General features: G+C 37.8%; 2 protein-coding genes across 3 annotated transcripts in view; both read right to left on the minus strand.

Moving 5' to 3' along the window:
* The window catches only part of NT5DC1 (5'-nucleotidase domain containing 1), a 145513-nt gene that overhangs the window by 63819 nt on the left and 56777 nt on the right, over positions 1 to 24917 (minus strand). The window lies entirely within an intron of this gene.
* LOC148164060 (developmental pluripotency-associated protein 3-like) lies at positions 630 to 2994 on the minus strand. The gene is made up of 2 exons (XM_088024215.1): positions 2931 to 2994; positions 630 to 1123 (listed from the first exon to the last, which is right to left on the minus strand). The coding sequence occupies exons 1-2, from the start codon at positions 2992 to 2994 to the stop codon at positions 630 to 632; spliced, it is 558 nt and encodes a 185-aa protein (XP_087880341.1).

Raw genomic sequence — 24917 nt, forward strand, 5'->3', positions numbered from 1 at the left:
ATGTGGTTATTCCTATGGATAATTAATCACATCCATAAAAATCCTTTTGAGTTAGACAGTAATTGCTGTAGGCTATTTCATCTTATCGACAAACAATAAATCTATTCATAAATATTTTTTAAGAGGTATTCAAATAAGTCAATTTTAATAAGACCCTCTACACACACATTTGCTACTGAAAATTGAAATAGCACAAAAAAACTTTATTACAATTTTTGAAAACCACAAAATCTAGCATACACATCTGCCCTAATCGTGCTCTAACCAAACCACCCAAAGTTTTCTGTGTATTCCTTCTGCACAAGTTACTTGGCTTCCAATTTTTGAAGTTAGGTCTTGTCTTAATGACTTCAGGCCTCTCAAACACACAGGCAACACTCAAAACCTATTAGTGCTTTCTTAGGTCAAATCAAAAGGTGGACGTATACTGAAGTCATTCAAATGCAAACTACAGGATTCCTCACAAATTACTGGTATGAAGGTAGAAAAGATACAAAAAAGACTTTATAATATCATAGATTACCAAAATATTATAGTTTGCCCTAACATAGAGCAGCTTTCCCAAGCTGCTGCAAAATGATCCTAAAATCACTAGTTAAGAAGAAACCATACAAGAATAAAGTTTATGTTTACACTGGCTCTGTGTCACAATTATTCTCCATGCTGGTGTCCTCAGAAAGATCTTTATGATAAAGACAATAATGACAGCGACATCCAAATCTTTCTACTCTTGATTCACCCTCCTCAGCTTCCTTCTGCTGTGGATCTTTCTGAAGCTGGGGCCCTGGGCTGAGGTAGCGCTGGTACTGAATCCTTCGAATCATCCTTGCCATCCTTTCTTTCCGAGCAGTTAACAAAGTCCTTACTCCAGTCCTCCTCCTGCTGCTGCTAAGGATGCGCTCAACCAGCCCCTGTGGTTTCTTCTCTCTGCCCTGCTGCTGGGGTGGGTATTCTGGTAGCGGGGCAGGGAGTTGGATACTAGAGTCGAGAGTCAATTTACCAAGATTCTTTGTTAATACTTCGGAGATAGTTTGAGAGGCACCCGAGCCTTCCTGGGACTTCTCTTCACTGGGCAACTGAGATGACCCCAGGGCCCAGGTGGGGTAAAGCTGCTTTGGCGAATCTGGTCACAGACCGAAGCTCCTCCTAGATCTTCGGGGTCCAGTGGGAGGTGATGCTCAAGACTCAACTTGCTACAAAATACCCTGGGAAGAACTTTAGAGGCCAGAAGGAGCAAGAAAAACCCAAACTCCTTTGGAGTGGCAAGAGAAAGAACAAACCTCTCTATTCATAAATATTTATGAAGCTCCTACTAAGTAGAAATCACTTGCACTAAAAAACCTTTTTCTTTCTTTTGAACCTCTTCTCACTTTCCCCTTCCACAGAGAAATGGGAGCTACAGCACAGTAAGTCCAGCAGGGTTTTTTGTTTACTTGTAGTTAACATTTTTGGAAGACGTCCGATTCTCTTCCTTGCTTTGTATCTCATAGCAATTGATGCAGAGTTTAGGTCAGAAGCATAAATTCTTGCTAAACTACAGAAGGAAGGATAGGAGTTACTTATTTTCTCTCTTTCTGTAAGATACTGACTTTTAGGGCAAACTAATGTTAAATGGGTAGAAATGCACTACATTTTTAAAGAATCTACTTTCCTGCGAGTAGCATTTAGCTCAGGAGTCCAGAGACTGAAGCCCTGCCCCTAGTTCTCATGCTCACTCACTATGCAACTCTGGGGAAGTCACTTCCAGCCTCTGAGCCTCAGTTTCCAAATTTAAAATGCAGAGCTGGAGTCAGACAATTCCTCAAGGTCTGTCCAGCTTGAAATTCTAGGAGTTCCATATACTGGTCTTTATAAATAGGGTTAACTAGTAATGAGAACCGTGGAGAAGCCCTACACGAACCCACCCAATGAAGCTGTAAAAGTGTGGTTCTGGTACCTTCTCGGATTACTGAAATACACCAGACCTGTCACTTGCTTCTCGGCAGAATGATTCCTTCCATCCATTTTACATACTGCATGATTCTGGCAGTCTAACTGTCAAGGATCCAGAGACCACTACATTTTTGGCAGTTTTGCAGGTCTAAAGTCTTTCCTGTTTGATTTTATTCAAGACCCAATAAAGCAAGCAGTTGTGCAAAAGGGGAGGCTTTCTGCATTGCATGTTTACCCCCACAACCACTGTCATTTTTATTCCTTTTGACTTAAATTTAGTTGTGTAAAAAGAGCACCTAACATGATGGGGGGTTTGTTTGTGTTTTCTCAAGATACAACGGCCCTAACTCCTTACCCCACCTACTGTCTTCCTCACCTCTCTTCCCTCATCCAAATTACTGTCCACGCTTCCCTCTCTCTACATCCATCTACTGACAGAACAACTTGCCTTCTCTTTCAAAATAAGAACCACCAGAAATTACTTCCTTGCATCATGCGGCCATAACCTCACGTTTCAAGGAAAAAAACAGGATTTCATATGATAATAAAAGAAAAAAAATAGGAAAATAATTTTTAAAAAGTCCTGTGTTGTCTCAGGGGAGGCTGACTTTGCTCGTTGAAAATGTGGTGAGAGGAAGAGCAGAAAATAAACACGCAGAGACTCGTTCCTCGTGCCGGGCACTTCATACACCTCACCTCACTTCACACCCACTACAGGCTCTGTGTTCCATCCCATGGGACAGCTGAAAAAAGCCCTGGGGTTGAGGCAGAGAGATGAACTAATTTGCCCATATTTCAACAGAGCTCGTGCTGTTTCCATGATATCATGCTGCTCACATTACTCGGCCACTCTCTGAAAAGCGTGAAAAGAAGGATGTGCATTTCATTGAAATCAGCTTAAAAATCCTGTTTCCACAAAGGTACCTCAACAGTTTGAGAGAAAAAAATCTCAAAAGGCCCATGCATACATATAGCCTGGCATCCGATAAAAAAATTACGTATTTCCTTTGAATGGACACTAAGAAGCACTTTGCCCTTAACTAAGTCACTGCTGCCGGCCATTGCTCCCCTGGCCCCCCCTTCTGCATATGAATGGATTTCTGTATCCACTCCCATTAAGGGTACAGTTCTATTAAAATCATTTTCTTCACCCCCAGAACATTTTACCATAGCCAACTATAAATATTTACTTTCACTTGACAAGCAAGAGCCTTTTTAAGGGAGAGAAAAACAGTCTGCAGGGCAGGTTTAAACTTTTGAACTTTACTTCATCCACAGGAACTACAGAGGGCCGGCAGTCTCGGAGTCTCCGAGTCTCCCCGTGTCACCCCGCACTCCCTTGTTTGTCTGAATGCTCATTCACGTGTTCTTCCTAATGTGCAAAGGATCTGAAGTACTTTTACGAAATGCTTACAAATAAGATGGAGATCTATAAAGAATAAACATCACGATCAAAGGAAATTAGAGTAAAATGTCAACACAACACAAAAAAATAAAGTGCAAATATACAGTGATACAAGGATTATACAGAAGTCACAAACTGGACTCTGAGCTTACTGGCACTCAAAATGGGGAAAGATAGCTAGAAAGATAGAGGATTATACAATCCTAATGGTCTAAGAGAGAAATAAGTTCTAGTTAATGAATTGAGGTAAAGCTTTCACCACAATTTTATACCTAAAAAAATTTCTCAAGAGTGAAACTGAAAGAGAGCAAAATTCACGTAGGAAAGGTTTTCCTTAGCACCTTCTTTCAACCAGATTTGTTTAATGTATCTTCGGAAAAATCAAGGTAATGATAGGTGAAGACTTTGCTATAAGATGAGAATGTGCAAGGTTACAACTTCTAAGGATTTGTAAGGTCTGTTTTAAATAAGGTTCTAACGTGTGAATCAATGTAAACGTTTTATTTATCCACTGCAATTACAAACTTAGAATCCATGCTTTAAGATGATGGAGATAAATAATTTTAAACAAATAAAAGCAAAACAAAACAAAAAACAAGGTACTAGTTATAAAATGGGACTATGTCCTTAACTCAGAATTTATAGGTGTTTCTTGAAAGAAATTACTGTAAAAAATACGCACATAAAGCAAAAAACCCAAAAAACTATACTTTAGTGAAATATTATAAAGCAACATTCATGTGATCACTGACCAGGTCAAGAAATAAAACGCTTCCAGGGCCCAGAAACCCTCCAGCACCACTGCCCAAAGGTAACTACTGTCCTGATCATATTCATGGTACTCACATCTTTGCTTTTCTGGTTTGATCAGTTACCTGTGCTCTAGTTTATCCCATTCTACAATTTATTACATAAAATTACATATTACATAAATTATATCATAGAATATATACTTCTTGTATCTAGCTTTTCCTTTCTCTCTGTTTTTAAGATTCACCCATATTGTTGGAATAGCTAGAATTTCTTCAGTTTCATTTGTGAGTAGAATTCCATTGTATGATATATAACTTGTCAACTGCACTGTTGATGGACATTTGGGTTATCTCTAATTTAGGGCTATCACGAATGCCAGTAAGAACATTCTGTATGGTATATATTGTGGCATGGAATCCCTGAGTCATAGAAAAAGCTCATTTTCAACTTTACAAGATAATACCCAACAATTTTCAAAACTAGCTCAACCAATTTACATTCCCACCAGCAGTTTGGAGGGTTCACATTGCTCTATATCCTCACCAACCACTGATATCACCAGACTCTTTAATGCTAACCACACCTGGATGGCTCAATCGGTTAAGTGTCTGCCTTCAGGTCAGGTCATGATTCCAGGATTCTGGGATCAAGCCCTGCATCAGGCTCCCTGCTCGGCGGGGAATTGGCTTCTCCCTCTGCGGCTGCTCCCCCTGCTTGTGTGCTCTCTCTCTCTCTCTCAAATAAATAAATAAAATCTTTAAAAAATATTTTACAGTTTACTGCATAATGAGCTTGTGACAGGTTTTGTTCATTTACCCCTAGATACTTGAAATTTTGTGATGTTACTGCAAATGGTAGTTAAAACATTTTAGTTTCTGATTGACTGTGCTGAGCTTTGGATACACAATTGATTTTTACATAATGAATAAAAGCGGTGATGGCAAGCGGCCCTGTCTTATTTCCAATTTCAAAGAGAACACTTTCAATAAGAGCATGAAATTTTAGAGCTATCCTGTAATGAGATCAAAGAAGTTCTTTTCTATTCCTAGTTTCCTGACTTTAAAAATAAATACATAAATAAAAATTATGAATGGACACTGAGTTTTACCAACTGGATTTTTCTGAATCTATGGATGTAATCATGACTTTTCCCCTTTAATCTAATATTCTTAAATTCGCTGATATCAGTGAATTAAATTGATATTCTAATGTTAAGTCGATCTTGCACTCTGGTGGTGAGGGGAGTAGCTTTTTATATATTCTTAGTTTGCTAATATTTTTATAAGATTCTTTTGTATCTATACTACATTATACTCTTTTTTTTTTTTTAAAGATTTTATTTATTTATTTGACAGAGAGAGACACAGCGAGAAAGGGAACACAAGCAGGGGGAGTGGGAGAGGGAGAGGCAGGCCTCCCATGGAGCAGGGAGCCGATGCGGGGCTCGATCCCAGGACCCTGGGATCATGACCTGAGCCGAAGCAGATGCTTAACGACTGAGCCACCCAGGCGCCCCTACATTATACTCTTTTTAATATTAAGTATCCAATGTTTACAATGTTTATTTATCTGACAGTCCTAAAGTTATCACTATTTCTGGATTATTATAAAAATTGGCAGATACATGGAAAAATAGAGAAGACAGTATAATAAACTGCTATTCCCACCACTCAGGTTTTACAGTTATCAATCTCTTCATCTATATAACTCTCCTACACCTCAGCTGGATTACCTTAAAGTAAATTCACGCACCACATATCACTTCATAAATTCTTCAGTATGTATATCTAAAAGATATGGTCTCTTATCTAACCATAGAACATGTGACAAATGTAACAATAATTCTTTAATCCACCATTTTCCAGTGTTGAGAATGTCACCAGTGTCTCCTACCCAGTTTGTTTTTACAACTGTTTTGTCTGAATCAAGATACAAACAAGACCCACAAATTGCATTTAAATTTAATTAAATTGCTCCTCATCTACAGTCTTGCCTCTTTTTCCTTGCCATTTATTTATTGATGGAACTGGGTCATCTTTCCCATAGCATTTCCCCCTTCCTGGACCCTGATTATTGCATTATTACAGTGTCAGTTACCTTGTCACTTATTTATTTTTTAAAGATTTTATTTATTTATTTATTTATTTGAGAGAGAGAATGAGAGAGAGAGAGTATGAGAGAGGGGAGGGTCAGAGGGAGAGGCAGACTCCCTGCTAAGCAGGGAGCCCGATGTGGGACTTGATCCCGGGACTCCAGGATCATGACCTGAGCCGAAGGCAATCACCCAACCAACTGAGCCACCCAGGCGCCCCTACCTTGTCGCTTTAGTTCTACTTCCTATCAACTGGTGATTCAAGAAGTTTAATGCAATCTGGGTTTGATATTTTGGCATGAATTTTTTTCATTTATTATGTTATGTTAATCACCATACATTACATCATTAGTTTTTGTTGTAGTGTTCCATGATTCATTGTTTGTGCATAACACCCAGTGCTCCACGCAGAACGTGCCCTCTTTAATACCCAACACCAGGCTAACCCATCCCCCCACCCCCCTCCCCTCTAGAACCCTCAGTTTGTTTCTCAGAGTCCACAGTCTTTTCATGGTTCGTCTCCCCCTCTGATTTCCCCCCCTTCATTTTTCCCTTCCTGCTATCTTTTTCTTTTTTTTTTAAACATAGTGTATTATTTGTTTCAGAGGTAAAGGTCTGTGATTCATCAGTCTTGCACAATTCACAACACTCACCATAGCACATACCCTCCCCAATGTCTATCACCCAGCCACCCCATCCCTCCCCCCCGCCACTCCAGCAACCCTCAGTTTGTTTCCTGAGATTAAGAATTCCTCATATCAGTGAGATCACGATACATGTCTTTCTCTGATTGACTTATTTCGCTTAGAATAATACCCTCTAGTTCCATCCACATCATTGCAAATGGCAAAATTTCGTGGTTTTTTGATGGCTGCATAATATTCCATTGTGTGTGTGTGTGTGTGTGTGTGTGTGTGTGTGTGTGTGTGTGTGTATATATATACATCTTTTTCATCTGTTGATGGACATCTTGGTTCTTTCCATAGTTTGGCTATTGTGGACATTGCTGCTATAAACATCAGGGTGTACGTACCCCTTCGGATCACTACATTTGTATCTTTGGGGTAAATACCCAGTGGTGCAATTGCTGGGTCTAGGGTAGCTCTATTTTCAACTTTTTGAGGAATCTCCATACTGTTTTCCAGAGTGGCTGCACCACCAACAGCGTAGGAGGGTTCCCCTTTCTCTGCATCCTTGCCAACATCTGTTGTTTCCTGACTTGTTAATTTTAGCCATTCTGACTGGTGTGAGGTGGTATCTCATTGAGGTTTTGACTGGGATTTCCCTGATGCTGAGTGATGTGGAGCTGTTGTGTCTGTTGGCCATTTGGATGTCTTTGCAAAAATGTCTGTTCATGTCTTCTGCCGATTTCTTGATTGGATCATTTGTTCTTTGGGTGTTGAGTTTGATAAGTTCTTTATAGATTTTGGATACGAGCCCTTTAACTGATATATCATCCGCAAATATCTTCTATTCTGTCGGTTGTCTTTTGGTTTTGTGGACTGTTTCTTTTGCTGTGCAAAAGCTTTTTATCTTGATGAAGTCCCAATAGTTCATTTTTGCCCTTGCTTCCCTTACCTTTGGCGATGTGTCTAGGAAGAAGTTGCTGCAGCTGAGGTCGAAGAGGTTGCTGCCTGTGTTCTCCTCTAGGATTTTGATGGATTCCTGTCTCACATTGAGGTCTTTCACCCATTTTGAGTCTATTTTTGTGTGTGGTGTAAGGAAATGGTCCAGTTTCATCCTTCTGCATGTGGCTGTCCAATTTTCCCAACACCATTTGTTGAAGAGACTGTCTTTTTTCCATTGGACATTCTTTCCTTTGGCATGAAAATTTTATAGATGATGTTCGTATTTCCTGTTGCATCCAATTAGGAGGCATATGATACATACCTGATTGTTTCTTCTTTTGTGTGGGAAGAATGATCAATAGGTCCTTAGGTGTTATCACCTTCTCCATCAGTCTTCTAAGAGTTTTAGCAGCCACTGATGAACACTGTCTAGATCCATTATTTCATTAGGGATTGCAAAATGTGGAGTCAATTCTATCCCTTTTCCATTTTTTAAAAAAGATTTTAAAAAGGGGGGGCAGGCAGAGGGAGAGAGTCAAGCAGACTGTGCGCTGAGCGAGGAGCTGGATGCCTGGCTCAATCTCAGGACCCTGAGATCATGACCTGAGCTGAAACCAAGAGTCGGAGGCTTAACTGACTGTGCCACCCAGGCGCACCTCCATTTTTTTTTTTTTTTTTTTTTTTTTTTTTAAAGCTGGAAGTCTTCTCTAAACACAAATTTTCCTGCATCATCTATTTGGTTACCCTGCTTTAGAGCCAGTAAAAGAGGGCGCCTGGGTGGCTCAGTCATTAGGCGTCTGCCTTCAGCTCAGGTCATGATCCCAGGGTCCTGGGATCGAGGCCCACATCGAGCCCCGCATCGGGCTCCCTGCTCAGCGGGAAGCCTGCTTCTCCCTCTCCCACTCCCCCTGCTTGTGTTCCCTCTCTCGCTGTGTCTCTCTCTCTCAAATAAATAAATAAAATCTTAAAAAAAAAAGGAATCTGTAAAAGAGAAAGAAGATAATTCCTTGATTCTTTCTTTTTGTCTACTATTTTCAGAGCTGGTTCCCTTGTACCCCCAAAATGTGACCAATGAGACATTCTATTCCTTTATGAGAATATTTAAAGTAAAATACATCTTTTTCAGACTATCTTTATAATTAATATATTAATTAAAATAATATAAAATAACCATCTAAGGTAAAGAAATAAACATTATCCTTTGGATTAAACCCTTCTCAATTTTATACCAAACCTGATGATATTTAGCAATAAAAAAACCCCAAGATTTTTATTGTGCTTGTTATTTTATGCACCTGGAGCTAGAATTTCCCATGCTATCTCTATTTTTCTAACTTTATTCAAATGTTAGATTTGAATAAATGCGAATAAATGTGAACTTGCTTCAGAGGGATCACTGGCTAACAAACCTTTTAGGGTAAGAGGGATTTTCTTATCACAAAGAATCCTGCTAGCATTTATGTACACTCTTATGTGTTTCCAGAAGAGAAAAAAAGATCACTCTAAGTAATCCCGGGTGTGGCTGGAACAAACTAGGGCAAAGGTAGGTGTATCCTGATCACATGAGAATCTTGTAACACATACTGAGTTATTGCTGAAGCTGTTTTAGACTCCAATCATTAAACTGCCAAATGCTCACGCAAAATCCATTTTCTGATGGCCTTGGGGATGATTAAAACAATTTAATATCCGAATGTTAAATTTCCTAAGAAGTCTTTGTGGTTGCTAATATCCAAGGAAAACAACGTGAATGCTAAAACTTTCTGAATGCAATTTCTGAATGAAAGTATTAATACCTGATCAGAAAAAGAATGTCAAGGGGCGCCGGGGTGGCTCAGTTGGTTAAGCGTCTGCCTTTGGTTCAGGACATGATTCCAGGGTCCTGGGATTGAGCCCCACATCAGGCTCCCTGCTCCACGGGGAGCCTGCTTCTCCCTCCCCCCTGCTCGTGCTCTCTCTCGCTATCTCTCTCTCTCTCAAAATAAATTTTAAAAATCTTAAAAAAAAGAAAGAAAACAAAAAGAACATCAATCTTCATGCTAGTGTAGTTCTCAGAATTCTCCACTTGAATATCATAAGATGAGGAGTATTTTGACATTAACAGTGAAACACACACACTAGGAAAATACTTATATACTATTTCTGAAATAAATTGCTATCCCTGTCCTTACCCATATTGCCTCAAGCGAAGTATCTCCACTGAATGCTAAATAAATAAAAAGAAAAAAACAGGATTAACATATTTTATTTTACAATTTCGCTTGCCTTGACTGTTTTAGTGCCAAGAATTAATCATTTGTGTAACCATAAAAATGAAGATTATGAACATCTTTTCATTCTACTACTGCTAATTAGCACTGTGCCGCCAGACACCTAGGAAAAAAGAACTGAAGAGCTGGAAGTGTATATATAGTCAAGGAAGTGCTACTTAAGGCATGATGATTTATAAAATGGACACTCCAACAGAAGATGTGTTGGGAGCTGCAGGCATTCTTTGGTCTTCACCTGAATCTATCCATGAGTTTTTGTTTTTTGTTGTCGTCATTCTGGGATGCTCACATTTTTGGGTGGGGATCAATCAAGGAGTTTTATTATTAGAGGGAATCTGTTCTATTTTTCCAGAAAGTGAGATAAAATTTTAGACTGTTCAATGAAATTGTCTTTACCAATACCATGGTTGTCTTTGCCAGTACCACTGGGTTTGAAAAGTTCAATCATGAGAGGTGGGAGCACTTGGTAATTTGCCTTCTGTGTACCATAAGCAGAAAAGGCTCGAAGTAGTTAGCTTTCTACTTCATGGCAGTAATCCCTTTTTATAAAACTGACCAAGGTTTTCACTGTCCAATTTCAGAATTTTTATGTGTGGACATTAAAATATAGAGATGGCTATGGATTCATTCTATCCCCGCCATGAATCAAGAAAGGAAGACTTCAAGTTAAGGGCTGAATAAGGAAAGTATCCTGAGTCTATACTCAGCTTGTTATAGAATGAGGAGTTTCAAGCAAATTCACTTTCAGTTATCTCATAAATTTAGTACAGGTTCCAACTGTACACACACACACACACAAACTTTCATTATCTATGAAACAATTTATAGAAACTAGATATTTAGGATAAAAAAAAGTTTCACTAAGTAAACTCACTGTAGTGAAAAGGTAATGTTTTTATACTGACTATAAAACCAATCTCCAAATCCTAAGGAGCTAGGTCTTTTCCAGTAAAAAACACAGCAAAAAGTCCATCTCTTTTCTCAGGAGAAAATACACAAATGGAATTTTAATGCCCTTTCACATGGTTATGTCAGAATACTAGAAAACATTTAGGACATTATTAATTACTTAGATTTAAGAAGCCTTAAAAGATTTGACTGTATTTTAATGTATTATATTTATTTTCCTGTAAATATTTGGATGAATTCCCTGAGTTAAAACGTCTAAGGAAACGAACAAGCACAGGGCTTGAATACAATTTACAGTATTTTGTAAAGCAGATAAAATTTCAAGGCAAAGGAAATTTCAGTCTCAAAGACTTCTTTATGAGAGGTACGTCTGATAGGACACTGTGAGGTACAGCACAGTAGGGCAGGTCCCAAAAGTCTATCTAGCCAAAAATAGCAAACATTCTTGTCTATGACAACTTCAAGAAGTCACAGCATTTTAAATTTAGCAATAAAGATCCTATTTTAAAAAATTATGTTATGAAAGAGAGGGAAGTTCATGAATATATTTTTAACCCACTTTACAATGAAACAGAATGGAAGCCATGCACAGTATTTAGAAAGTGGTGAGTTTCAATCACAGATATGATAAAGTCTAGATCTTACAGTGGCACCTGTCCTCGGATATGTTCTATCCAGCTTCTTAACGACTGTAATGCCCTTAACGTCTATAACACTCGTGAATGAAAAACACAGTTAATCGAAAAGTATGTCATGAATGTTATAAACAGTCAAGGGAAATAGCAAAAGCACATAATCTGAAGCGAAACTTAATCACTGGTATTGAGAAACTTAATCACTGGTATTGAGAATTTTTTTTTTTTTAAGGTTTCAAATGTACTTTATTTGCTCGTGTAATAAGACTTAATTTTTATAACTGTATGCATGAACTCATTCTGTGAGACACTACTAATATCTGTATTTACACTATGTTACATATTCAATTGTTAAGAAACTGCATTATAAATGGGAACTTCAGATATTAGTTGTGTTACTCTAGATATTTTCTAAGCACACTTGGGTCCCAGTATTCAATTCAGTAAGATAAGGAATTACATTAAAATTGTATCTAAAGTTCCCATTAACTTTCTAAAATTATATGGGGGAAGAAAAAGGTGTTTTAAAAGGGGATAGATGAAAAACATAGAAAAATACAAAAAGAAATTTGTAAAAAAAAAAAAAGAAATTTGTACTATCAGCTATCAGTTTATTAGCCAACTACTACAGAAAAGTTAATGACTTTTGCTAGTACTTAAGTCTGTTCTGTTCTGTTAGAACAGAAATTTTTTGTTTATACACTTCCTTTTTAGTATATCAATATTTTGAAACAAAGTTGAAAACAAATGTGGAAAAAAGGGTTGGTTATGGTTTTATTTTTATTTTTTTTAAGATTATTTATTTATTTATTCATGAGAGACAGAGAGAGAGAGAGAGAGAGGCAGAGGGAGAAGCAGGCTCCCAAGGAGCAGGGAACCTGATGCGGGACTCGATCCCAGGACCCTGGGATCATGACCTGAGCCGAAGGCAGACGCTTAACCATCTGAGCCACCCAGGCGCCCTTGGTTATGTTTTTTTTTTTTTTTAATTTTTTTTTTAAAGATTTTATTTATTTGACAGAGAGAGAGAGACAGTGAGAGGGAATACAAGCAGGGAGAGTAGGAGAGGGAGAAGCAGGCCTCCCGCGGAGCAGGGAGCCAGATGCGGGGCCCGATCCCAGGACCCTAGGATTATGACCTGAGCCGAAGGCAGACGCTTAACCGTCTGAGCCACCCAGGTGCCCCGGTTATGGTTTTAAACTAAAAGTATTGCTTGAAGGAAATCTGTATGTTATGTAAAAAGGTTTCACTATTCTGGGTTTTTTTTGCATGTTATTACTTAAAGTGAAAGCTCTAAGAAGCATTGGGCATTTTATGCAATTCAGAGAATCTACCACATATGAACTGACAGGGAGAAAAAGAAGTATTAGAACCAGTGAAGCAAACCAAGTAGCTAGTGAAGACTGACTGGGATTTTTTTACTTTTCTCAAGGGATGAGAATGGCTCATGAACTTCTACCATTCCCACTAGCTTTGATCCTTGACAAGTTAAGAATAGTTAATGGGACGGGGGAAGTATTACGTAGCGTATGTACAGTCTCTTGGGCAAACAAATTTTTAAAAGTATCTTACAATGTCTTTTTTTAAAAAAAGTGTTATCATAGAAATTAACACACACACACACGTTAACTACTAAATTACCATTTTCAAGAAACATTTTGGTATTTCCATTCCAGGGGAAGTAGCATGTGAAAGATGAAAGTTTCCAAACAGAAAGGCGGGGACAGAAGATAGTTTTTCGATAAGGCATAGTTTCGATTAGTTCTTGTCAGAATATAAATTTCACGAATGGGCTAGAAAAACCAGCATCTGATATTCTAACTCCAGGCTTTCCAATCTAAGAAAAAAAAAAATACTGTGCCTTATTTTACCAAAACCTTAGTAGTTCTTTCCAGTATATCCAGCTAGACACCTTTTCCCAGATATTGGGTTCTTGTTTTTTCTTCATCTGCTTGTAAGCCATGTACTCAGATGGCTGCCAATGTTGTCTTCTTCTATATTTTAAGCTCTTGTGGGTTGAAATGTTATTATGTAGATTTTTCTTCTGCACAGTGCTTGGCAAGCCCCAGGTATCACAATGGTAATGATGACATTGCATATTAGTGTCTCTAAAAACTGTGTCAGAACATGTAATATGTGAATCATATAAAAAGTCAAGATCTTGATTACTCTCTATTTCTAAATCAACTGTGGTAATGTTACCTTCATTCTCTATTTCAATTTCTTTTTTTTATAAAGATTTTTTTTAAATTTATTTTTGACAGAGAGAGCAGAAGCAGGGGGAACAGCAGAGAGAGAGGGAGAAGCAGACTCCCCGCTGAGCAGGGAGCCCAATGCAGGGCTTGATCCCAGGACCCCGAGATCATGACCTGAGCCAAAGGCAGATGCCTAACTGTTTAAGCCACCCAGGTGCCCCTAAATTTCTTTTTCTAAAAGTTTACTATATATATATATATATATATATGAGAACTAATATGCATTTGCTGTAACTATTTCTAATACTTCCATTCCCAAAGCATCAGTACTAAACAGCTGTAAGATTTCTCAGGGACAATGTTAATCATAAGCCCTCAGAAGAATTTTCAGATATCTATAAGAGTGAAATACATCACTAAAATATAATGAATGACATCTTTTCTTAGATAAATACCACTATTTAAAAAGTCAAAACAGCCCCAAAGGTATAATTCTGTTTTAAATAACCACTAGATTATTACAGTCTATAATAATTCCAATTGTTTTGATTATACAGCTTATTTCAAGAAGTCAAATATGGAGCCAGAATTTTTAGTTTAGAATGTTTTGTTCAAAGTATACCACATGTCTTAACTTGGTTATGTGAATTAAATTATGGTTATGACTTTTTTGTTATAACAAATTCTTCCTCTAAAAGGGATATCACTTTTCTACACTTGTAATTACATATATATTTCCAAAAAGAAATCTCAAGAATAATACTAAGATATATAAAAAAATTATTAAATGCTTGAGAAATTTATTGACACTATGACAACCTGTTAACAAAAGAAACACTTTATTATACTTCATGAGAGAACTTCATGGTGAAAGTTCCATTTTTTTTAAAGATTTTATTTATTCATGAGAGACAGAGAGAGAGAGAGAGAGAGAGAGAGAGGCAGAGGGAGAAGCAGGCTCCCAAGGAGCAGGGAGCCCGATACGGGACCCGATCCCAGGACTCCGGGATCATGACCTGAGCTGAAGGCAGACGCTTAACCATCTGAGCCACCCAGGTGCCCTGAAAGTTCCATTTTATAGCTGCACCATAATGATGTTTAGTATAGATCTAAGAGGATTCTAATATACATAATTTTCCTATAAGCAGTTATTAAAATATACAAGGAAGGATGAAAATAAAGCTATGATTCTGTTAACTTCCAAAGCTTAAGAATAAAGTGACTAGAAAAAAAAGGGGATCTGCCTTTAAAAAAACAAAACTACCTCTTACATACTACTTAATATAAAGTAAGCAAAAATCTAAAAATGTAATATCTTAAAGTACAGTATAATCAATTAATTTTCCTTGTGACCTGAGAGATACTGATAATCAGTAAAATATGGAGGCAGAAACAACAGGGAAGTTGCAAAAAAACAGCACAAATAAGGAATAAATTCTCTCCTTTCACTAAGCCTACTGTGCTTAAATCTGTAAACTTCTTGCTCTTCCTGAAAACACTATAAATCCTGCACTGCTCATTCATTAGAGAGCTTCTACCCAATTTTAGTAAGAAAACTGATTTTATGTTACACCATAAACACCAAGTAGGTATTTTCTAAGAATTCACATAATCTGCAGATACGTATCTTTATTTAGTAGAAAAAGTTTAGGCAGAATATGGAATAGCTGAAAAATGAACAAGCAAGTTCTGCTTTTGGTGTGGATGAGGAAGGATGTAGAAGATCTTCATTCTTGCCCAGAGCACAGCAAATCCCCACATAAACCTCAACAAAGCACATTTCTATTAAAACCATGTAAGAGTTGCGAACACAGAGAGATGTGAAAGAATGAAACAGGAAGAGGTCACTTTCATATCTTGGACCCGTGGCTGAACTTGGAGAACGAGCCCCCAGAGAAGGACAGTTTGTCAGGCAAGAAGAAACCAGACAGACTCTGGATATGTCTGTGGGCTCACTTGTCAGATTTAAATCTGGCAAGACTCCAAATGCAAAGGCAATCCTGTCTGGTAAGTCACTGTCCCACACATGGGAATTTTAGGAATCACTAGAGGTTGGCTAGAGAGGATGCATGACCTAGCTTACTTGTGGCAGTGCGCTGGAGGACAAGGGCCAGCTGCAATCAAAGCTGGTAAGACGCTGGCTACGATTTTAAAAAACTGCCACAAGCCACGTGTGGAACAGTATGTGAGTCTGACGTGGCTAAGAACACCTGACCAAAGGGGTCTTTGCACTCACTAGAAAGGTTTCCCCTCAGGCCTCTCCCGGGTACTCATAAGAAGATTGGGGAATACGCAGGGTACCTGACAGAGTGCCCATACTGGTGTACGTTTTATTGTGTATAAAGTCCATCTCAATAAAGTTAAATTTCTAAAGTCTATAAACTAAACCGATTCATTGATTTTTCAAACAAATAGATAATCTTGCTCATGGAAATATTCTCTATGCCTTATAAATAATTATGGTGCTTTTGCAATAACCTGACCGTTAGGAAAAGATCAAAACAGTTTATTACAAAACATAACTCTTTCACATGCATCTTTAAAACTACAGGAAAGGGGCGCCTGGGTGGCTCAGTCGTTTAGCGTCTGCATTCGGCTCAGGTCATGATCCCAGAGTCCTGGGATCGAGCTCCACATCCGGCTCCCTGCTCCATGGGAAGCCTGCTTCTTCCTCTCCCACTCCCCCTGCTTGTGTTCCCTCTCTCGCTGTCTCTCTCTCTCTGCCAAATGGATAGATAAAATCTTTAAAAAATAAAAATAACAAAGTAAAACTATAGGAAACCTATGCTATTCTAACATGGCTTCTGTAGAGATTATAAGCAACAATATTAGTAATCCTGTTAGACTGAATTAATCATGTCCTATGTTACCAGCAGGCTGCAAAGCAGGTGGTAGAATTACTGACTGCATCCTTCAAAAGAGAGTACAGCAGAAGCAAAATACAAATAAAAAATAAAAAAGTTTGGGAGCTAGAAGCAGTCCAAGTTTTATCTGGATAAAAATTCAAGATGGTTTTCATTAAAAAACAAAAACAAAAGAACTTCATTTAAATAGTAAAGGAAAGATGCCAGAATTCTATAGTCTGCCTACTCTTCGTTAAGTTGTTCTTCATTACTTGTATAATGAAAACAAACAAGAATAAGGAATACTTTATTCATGTAACATTTGCAGTCTGAATTTTATAATCAGTGGTGAAAATACAGTCAAATCTAGTCACGGGCATAATTTGAGTCGGATATTTCCGTGAACATGCATACCATGTTTTGCCTCAGGAGAGAGGAAACGAATTAACACTGAAGAGAGTCCTGTTAGCAGGTCTATCTGTAATGTTTCTTAGAGGAAAAATTCCAAAGAAGTATCTTTGTATCCCCTGTTCCAGGTATGGGAGTTTACTTCTCAATCCCCCAACCCCAAATGTGGGCTGGACCTAGTGACTTGCTTCCAAAAAACAGTATGAAATGGGGAAAAACAGTAACTCCACAGTCGAGAAACCTGGCAACTGCTATGTTGGCTAGTTAGGTAATCTAGGTTAACGTTACCACTGATATTACAGTGAAAGCATATATATCCCTGATATGAAGTGGCAAGAATACCTTTTCACCTCTGTGGGGGTCTAACCCACAACCCCGCTGAGTCGTGGGAAAAACATCAGACAAACCCAAATGGAGGGACATTTTACAAAGTACTTGGCTAGTACTCCTCAAGATTGTCAGGGTCATGGAAATAAGGAAAGACTGAGAAAATGCCATAGACCAAAAGAGACTAATAGTAAGATATGAAGACTGAATGCAATGTGGTATATCCTGGATGGGATCCTGGAAAAGCATGTAAGTGGAAAACTCGTGAAATCCAAATGAAGACTCGAGTTTAATTCATAGTAATGTACAAATGTTGAGTCTCGGTTTTGACAAATCAATCACACGGCGCTGTAAAATGGTAACATTAGAAAAAACTGGATGAAGGCTATACAGGATCTCTCCATCTTATCTTTGACACTTACCTGTTAATTTAGGGATTACTCCAAAACAAAAAGTTTATAAACCAACAACAACAATTTTTTTTTAAAGTAACATGTCTAGGAATAAAGAGGAGATTTTGAGGAGCACTTGCTCCTGTGTGTGGTTTTGAGGAGCACTTGCCATCACACAGCTTTTCCACCACTGTTGCTCAGATGGAACACTCCACGTGAATGAAGCTCACGGCTCTAATATGCACAGATAGACTGTTCATCCCCTCATACCACAACACTAGAATATTCTTTCCTGTTGGCCAGAAAGCATGCAGCTAGAAGACTCCTCCAGTGTCTTCATTATTTCTCTACATCATCTGACCACCAGCCTAGACAGGTAAAGGTATTTCGATTTCAGGCTGCTAAAGGCGGAAGTACCAATTTCCACCTATTTTAAAACTTATTGTTAAAAGTTCCAATTTTGTAGCCTTTTAAGACAAAATTTTGAGAGCCCTGTTGTGTATTTCTTGTGAGTGGCAAGAAGCTGCCTCCTAGATAGGTACATAGTCAGTTTATCATTCAGATGGCATTGCTAGTGGCTGTGGTTTTGACACTTACATAGCGTTTTTAGTTATTTTTAGTATATTCGTGTTGAATTTATTCACATGGACTACAGAAAAAAGACAGGAAGCATAAGGATGACAAATTTTGAACTTTTCTGTGAATTGCATTTATCTGATCAAATTTCTTATGTAACAAATCAAGATGTCTCTGGTATTTCAGGGAAAAGAAGATTAAAAGAAACAATATAAAGATCACTTTATCCTAAGTGGTTATCCACACCTGCAGTGAGAGATCATAGAGAAGTGCTTGCAAATTGAACCCTGAAACATTCTTTCTTATCTTACTCTTTAGAAACCAAACAGGAACAAAAAGAGATTTTCCTAGTGGTAAAAATCCAAGAATTCCAGACATCCAGATATGAAAAGTTTTTGACTTTTTGATGCCTTAACACATAAAGGAACATAATAAACACTTAAAATTTCTCTACAAATAATTTTTTATGTAATTAAACAAAATATATTACCTGTTATGCAGAGAAAACAGAAAAATTTTTTATAACTGTAAGAGTATTACTAAAATAAACCTTATATAATCTTTAATATAATATATAATATTATATCACATATACCATGTAAAGATGACAAAATAATTTTCAAAATTTCAATGAGGGAATCATGGATCATTACTTGGAAAAGGGTTCACAAATTTATAAAGGTCAGGAAATGCTCAATCACCTTGATTTACAGATAGAAAAAACTGAAGCCCAAAATTTGTTTAAACTCCTACACAGTTTGGATGAAAGTGATAGCATTAGGACGGACAAAAACCTAGCTCTCTCTTCTTCCTCACAATCTTTCCACAACATAATTTCTTTCTTTTTTTGAAAGATTTTCTTTATCTATTTGTCAGAGAGAGAGAGCACAAGCAGGGGGAGCGGCAGGCAGAGGGAGAGGCAGGTTCCCTGCTGAGCAGGGAGCCCAATGCAGGACTCGATCCCAGGACCCTGGGATCATGACCTGAGCCAAAGGCAGACGCTTACTGACTAAGCCACCCAGGCGTCCCTCCACAACATAATTTCTTCTTTAAGATACTGGAACCTTCATCTGGGTGCTTATCCATCATCAAAATCCTTCCCACTATGCAGAATAAGTCACAAGACTCTCATCCTTGGACTTCCCTGGACATAGGAACTGGATTTAAAGGCAACTCTTTAAGCCCATCTTTAACACCAGAAAACGAGTTGCAGAAATTACACATTCATACAAATGGTTGTCCCAAGGCTCCTCATTGCATCCCAATTACCCAGCACAGCCCCACTGTTCCCATTATGGGAGGAAAGTTAAAAATTTAGAGTTCTGGAATAATCTTTACAATTCAAAATAGAACTGAAAACAGAGAAAAGCAGAGGGGTGCAGGGGATCTCTATGGGAAAATCCAGCCACTTGGAAGGTGGAATAAGCAGTCTTCCAATGTCATCACTGCCCTATTCCAAGTCTCCCCAGAAACTAGTTCTCAAGTTATATGACATTATGATTTAAACAAACATTTTGTAAGTACAGATCCAAAATCCAATTATTCTTATTTTAATAATCATCTTTACTACCACTAACACTTACAAAACATGACTTGTTTTAGAGAGTATATTCCAAATTTCTGATACCTTGAGTGTAAGTGGCTTTTTGGAACAGTGTCTATTTGTAATTTCTGTCTCAAACCTCTTTCACAAAATAATGCTCTTCTAAGCCAGGGGGCGGGGAGGGGAACCCAACAAGCCCAAGCCTCACATATTTATTTGATTTTATGATTTGTATTCTTTGTAAAATAATACTCTTGGCAAGTAATTAATAAATAAAGTGATTAAGCATTAAAATATGCAAAGCTGTAACAGTGGTGATGATAATATATTAACCATTCATTCACACATGTATTAATTTATTCAACAACAGCTTATTGAACACCTACTATGGGTCAAGTATTGTGCTGGGGATAAAAGCCAAAGATGAATGTTTACTACTTTTAAAGATATTACAGGCCAGTAGAGACCGACAGCTCTGTGAACCAAATCGAAAGAAGAGTGGTAGGGTAGTGACAGGCTAAAATGAGGCCACAGAGGAAGAAAGGCAGGGGTGAACCACAGAATTATGTGGGAAAGCATGTGTAGGGAAAGGTCTCAGGGAAGGGGTGATCCTCGAGTTGGAGTCTGAAAGGTAAGTTGGCCTTGGAAGATGATGGGGGATGGGAGGAGAGCAAGATCTTTCAAGCTGATCAGCTGAAGTGTGACTGACTATAAATACACTGGAAAACGGCAAGCAAGTAGCGTGGTAAAGCCCTGGGGAAGCAAAGCCCAGCAACAGCCAGGGCTTGGCTATTGCTAAGAAACAGGTCTCTATGCATAAAGAGTTCTTAAGATAGATAGATAAATAAATAAATAGTTCTTAATTGTTTCTGAACATAGACTCTTCAGGATTTAAAGGTAACAACAAAATCAGTAACTACAGGGGATTCATTACTTACTATGAATCAGGCACTTTATATATATTTCATATTTAAGTTTGTATTCACAACTGTAGGGAATAGGAATTATTTCTATCAGAGAATGGCAGTTAGGTAATTTGCCCCCAAACACACCCATTAAGTGGCAGGATGAAATTTAAACTCAGTTTAACTTAAGCCTGCGTCCTAGGGACCCTCTCTTTAAAAAAAAAAAAAAAGTACATACATGCACACCATTATTTTCTTCTTCTCCTTCAGATCACACCCCCAATCATGGGGAGGGGGGCATGAAGTTCTCTCTTTTGATTCCACATCCCTCTAGCAACCACTCCCTCTCTCTCTCTGCTTCACAGCAAAAACCAATAGAGTTGTCTACACCGATCATATCCACTTCCTCACTTCCCATTCTTCTTTCAAACTAGTCTTCTTACTAAAGTGAATGGGAATCTGCTATGGACAATGTCAGCTATGGCCTCCATATCGCTAATCCAGTGGCCAACTAACTGCCCTTACGTTATCTGAGAGCTCAACAGGTCACTGCTTTATTCTTTTAGCCCCAGGACACCATTCTCCCCTATTTTTGTTGTTTAACTTTTCTCCTTCCTTTATCTGACCTTCTTCTCAGCTCCCCTTCTGCCTGAAGGAATTCGAAATGTTGGGCTGTCCCTCTCTCAGCCCTAGGTTTTTCTTCCAGTCTTGGAGGACTTTATAATTTGAATCAGAAGGATAACTAGAGGGGTGCCTGGGTGGCTCAGCCTTCCAAGGTTGAGCATTCAACCCTTGATTTTGGCTCAGGTCATGATCTCAGGGTTGTGGGATCGAGCCCCGTGTCAGGCTCTGTGCAGAGTGGCGTGGAGCCTGTTTAAGATTATCTCCCTCTACCCCTCTCCCCTGGTCATGCACGTGCTTGCTCTCTTAAAAAAAAAAAATATATATATATATATATATATATATATATATATCTAGAAAAACTGGACAAAGTTTAAAAAAATATATGCTTAAAAGTACTGGAGAGCCAAAAAATCAATGAAGATTTAAGGGGACAAGATGAGGAAGGCAGAAACCCAGAGAGGTAAGGCTGAAACCTGTGGCCTCTTCTTGGAATCAGGAGCAACACCAATTCCAAAAGAGGTAAAGGAAAGTCTAAGAAGCCTCAAGAAGCTTGGGGCACAAAAAAAGAGTCCAGCACCTCCCAAGGTTGGCTGGAGGCTAATAAACCCTCCACGATTTGTGTGGTAACCCAAGGGACTATACTATATGAGTCAGTGTGAATCGGACATGATACAGTTCTCATTGGCCTGAAGCACAACTCCAAATCATCTCAGTCTTTGAAAAATGAATCAAAAGTATTGCAGGATTGCTAGTGCCTTAGCTGCTTGCCAGAAGCAAAGGAAAGTTCTCTGCAGAAAGTTAACGTTACCATCATAGGCCACAAATTTCTTCTATAACTGTTATAAGATAGCTGATATCAATAAAAAATTATCAGATACACAGAGACAATATAACAGAAAACATAATAAAACAAAACAAGACAGAAAAACAGATGATAAAACCAGATCCACAGGGGGTCCTATGGTATAAGGAGTCAGACTTAAAAAAACATGCATAGTAAATGCAAGGAAATACAAGATAAAAATCAAGATTTGTCAGGGAACTGTAAAATATTAAAGGAACAAAATGGAATTCTAGATCTGAAAAATATTGTAACCAAAATTAAAGTTTAAACGCATATGCAGATTAGATACAGTTAAAGAGAGAATGAGAAAAGAGGTCAGAAGACAGATCAGAAGAAAACTAACAACAGAAGAGAAAATATTGACAAAAAGGTAAGAGATGTAAAGCATCAGTAAAAATACCTTCTAAAACATCTGTAAATGAAATTCCAGAAAGAAAGCAAAAGAACTGAAGCAATATTTTTGGTGATAAAGATTCAGAACTTCCCCCAAACCAACCAATGGTATTAAACACACATTTGAGAAGTCTTGCAAATCCCAAGCGGGATAAAGAAAAATAAAACTATACAAAGGAACATCCCAACAAAAAGCTAAACACCAAAAACAGAAAATTTTTCTTAGTGGTCTGAACAAAACAGATTATCCTCTAAAGAACAATTTGACAACTAACTTCCAACACAAAACAAGAGAAAATAGAAGATTTGGTGGAAAACAACCACTAACCTAGACTTCCAACCTTAGAGAAAATATCCTTCAAGCATAGAAGGCGAAATAAAAACATTTTCAGAAAACAGAAACCAAATACACAGGGTAAGTTATTTTACATTTCAGTTGAGCTAAATGATTGTATCTATTCATTACAACTTGGGAGCCATGCAAGGTAATTACTCAACAATGGCCACAGTTACTGTACTTTCTAAGAAAGCTCTACTTTCCAAGACACTGAGGACAAATATTGTTTACAAACAATTCAAATCAATTTAGAAACCGATGGGAGGTTAGAAGGATCAAGAAAAGAAGGAAACAACACTCATAAATTTATAAAATGTTTGAATTTCATCAAATGAAATTAGTGCAATTAGTCAGTGTTACAAATATTTATTTTTATTTGCCTTAGAACATTGTTCTATTTGAACTAATTTTATAAATGCTTTTCAAGTATAAAGTATATCACTTACACATAGAATGTATTTTATTACAAGTACACAGATTGTCGTGATAAAAGCCTATAAAGATCTTTCTAAAGTCAAATGCTCTAAATCGTCTGTGATTTAATTTTCTTTAGGGCGAGAACTATGTCTTAACCATCTTTATAACTCCTATAGCATGCCTGGCACACAACTACCTCTGCACATAGTAGGCTTCCCCAAATAATTTACTTACTGAACAAAATTCAGAAAGACAAGAAAAGCAAGATACTTCCATCAGCTCAATTCCCAATGAGAAAAAAAATTATTCTCATTTCAAAGTTGAAACTGGACTATTCAGTATTTTCAGCTCTCTCATCTTTAAAGAGAAACAACCATAATGAAATGGACTTCATGGAATCATTTTTTTCTTTTACATAGATTTAAGTAACAACTAGATATACCATGAAAGGAGGCCCCTTTGGAAATGTACAAGTTTCCCATAGATGTAGATTATAATAGTACTACTTTCTCAATATATTGCTGACCTAGTTTTAAGAAGTTTTTCCAGGGGCGCCTGGGTGGCTCAGCTGTTTGGGTGTCTGACTCTTGATTTTTGGCTCAGGTCATGATCTCAGGGTCATGGGATTGAGCCCTGTGTCAGGCTCCATGCTGGGCGTGGGGCCTGCTAAGATTCTCTCTCCCCCTCTGCCCCCACCCCCAACTCATGCTCTTTCTCCAAAAAAAAAAAGTTTTTCCATTTATCAGCACGTAGAAAAGGTCATCAGTGTTGTGTGGCTCTAGGGAGCATAACAAAAAAATACCGGTCATAGCTACAGCACAAAGATTCAGTAAGTGGGTAAATTAATTATTTACATGATGTCAAGAAAATCTGACATAGTCATGATGTTGAAAAAGGGTCTCCAACAATTAGGACAGTCTATAATTCATAGTACATCTAGACTTGGGGGCAATAAAGAACAAAGAAGTGGGAAAAGAATGAACAATCATATATGTGCAAATTGTCAAATCTGGATAATTGGGAAAAAAGATGTGAACAAAAAAGGGAATAGGACTGAAGATTTGGTATGAAGTCTCTCTTTTGTCTTTATAGAAAAAGAAGGTTAAGTTTCTCTGGCTTTCGATAAGAATAAACACACAGCTGAGACAATTTTAAAAAGGAGTAAGACAATAAAGATCAGTAAATACACCGCATATTTTTTAAAATATCACTGATTCCAAAAGAATGACAGTAAGAAGCCAGTCTCCTGTGTTAACTTCCTCACGTTGCTGGTTAGTAGGTAGATAGATGGCAAAGTTATTTTCCTTCTAAAATGCACACATCATTTAGGTTTATTAATTACAACTACTGAAGGATTTGTTCTCTGAGCCATCCCAGGGCAAATGTTCATGCCAAGGTGTCATTCCATTCTTGCATTAACACAAATTCCCCAATTCCCATCCACGTCTCAAAAAGTCACTGACTGCTGGAAAACAACAGAAATTCATTCTCTTCTGGAAATGAATCAGAAGGCAGACCATCCTTCGGTGGCCAGCATATGATTCAGCAG

Source organism: Eumetopias jubatus, unplaced genomic scaffold (assembly GCF_037043125.1).
Source record: "Eumetopias jubatus isolate StellerSeaLion01/CBP00866 unplaced genomic scaffold, mEumJub1_p1.0 scaffold_6, whole genome shotgun sequence".
NCBI classification, from domain to species: Eukaryota; Metazoa; Chordata; class Mammalia; order Carnivora; family Otariidae; genus Eumetopias; species Eumetopias jubatus.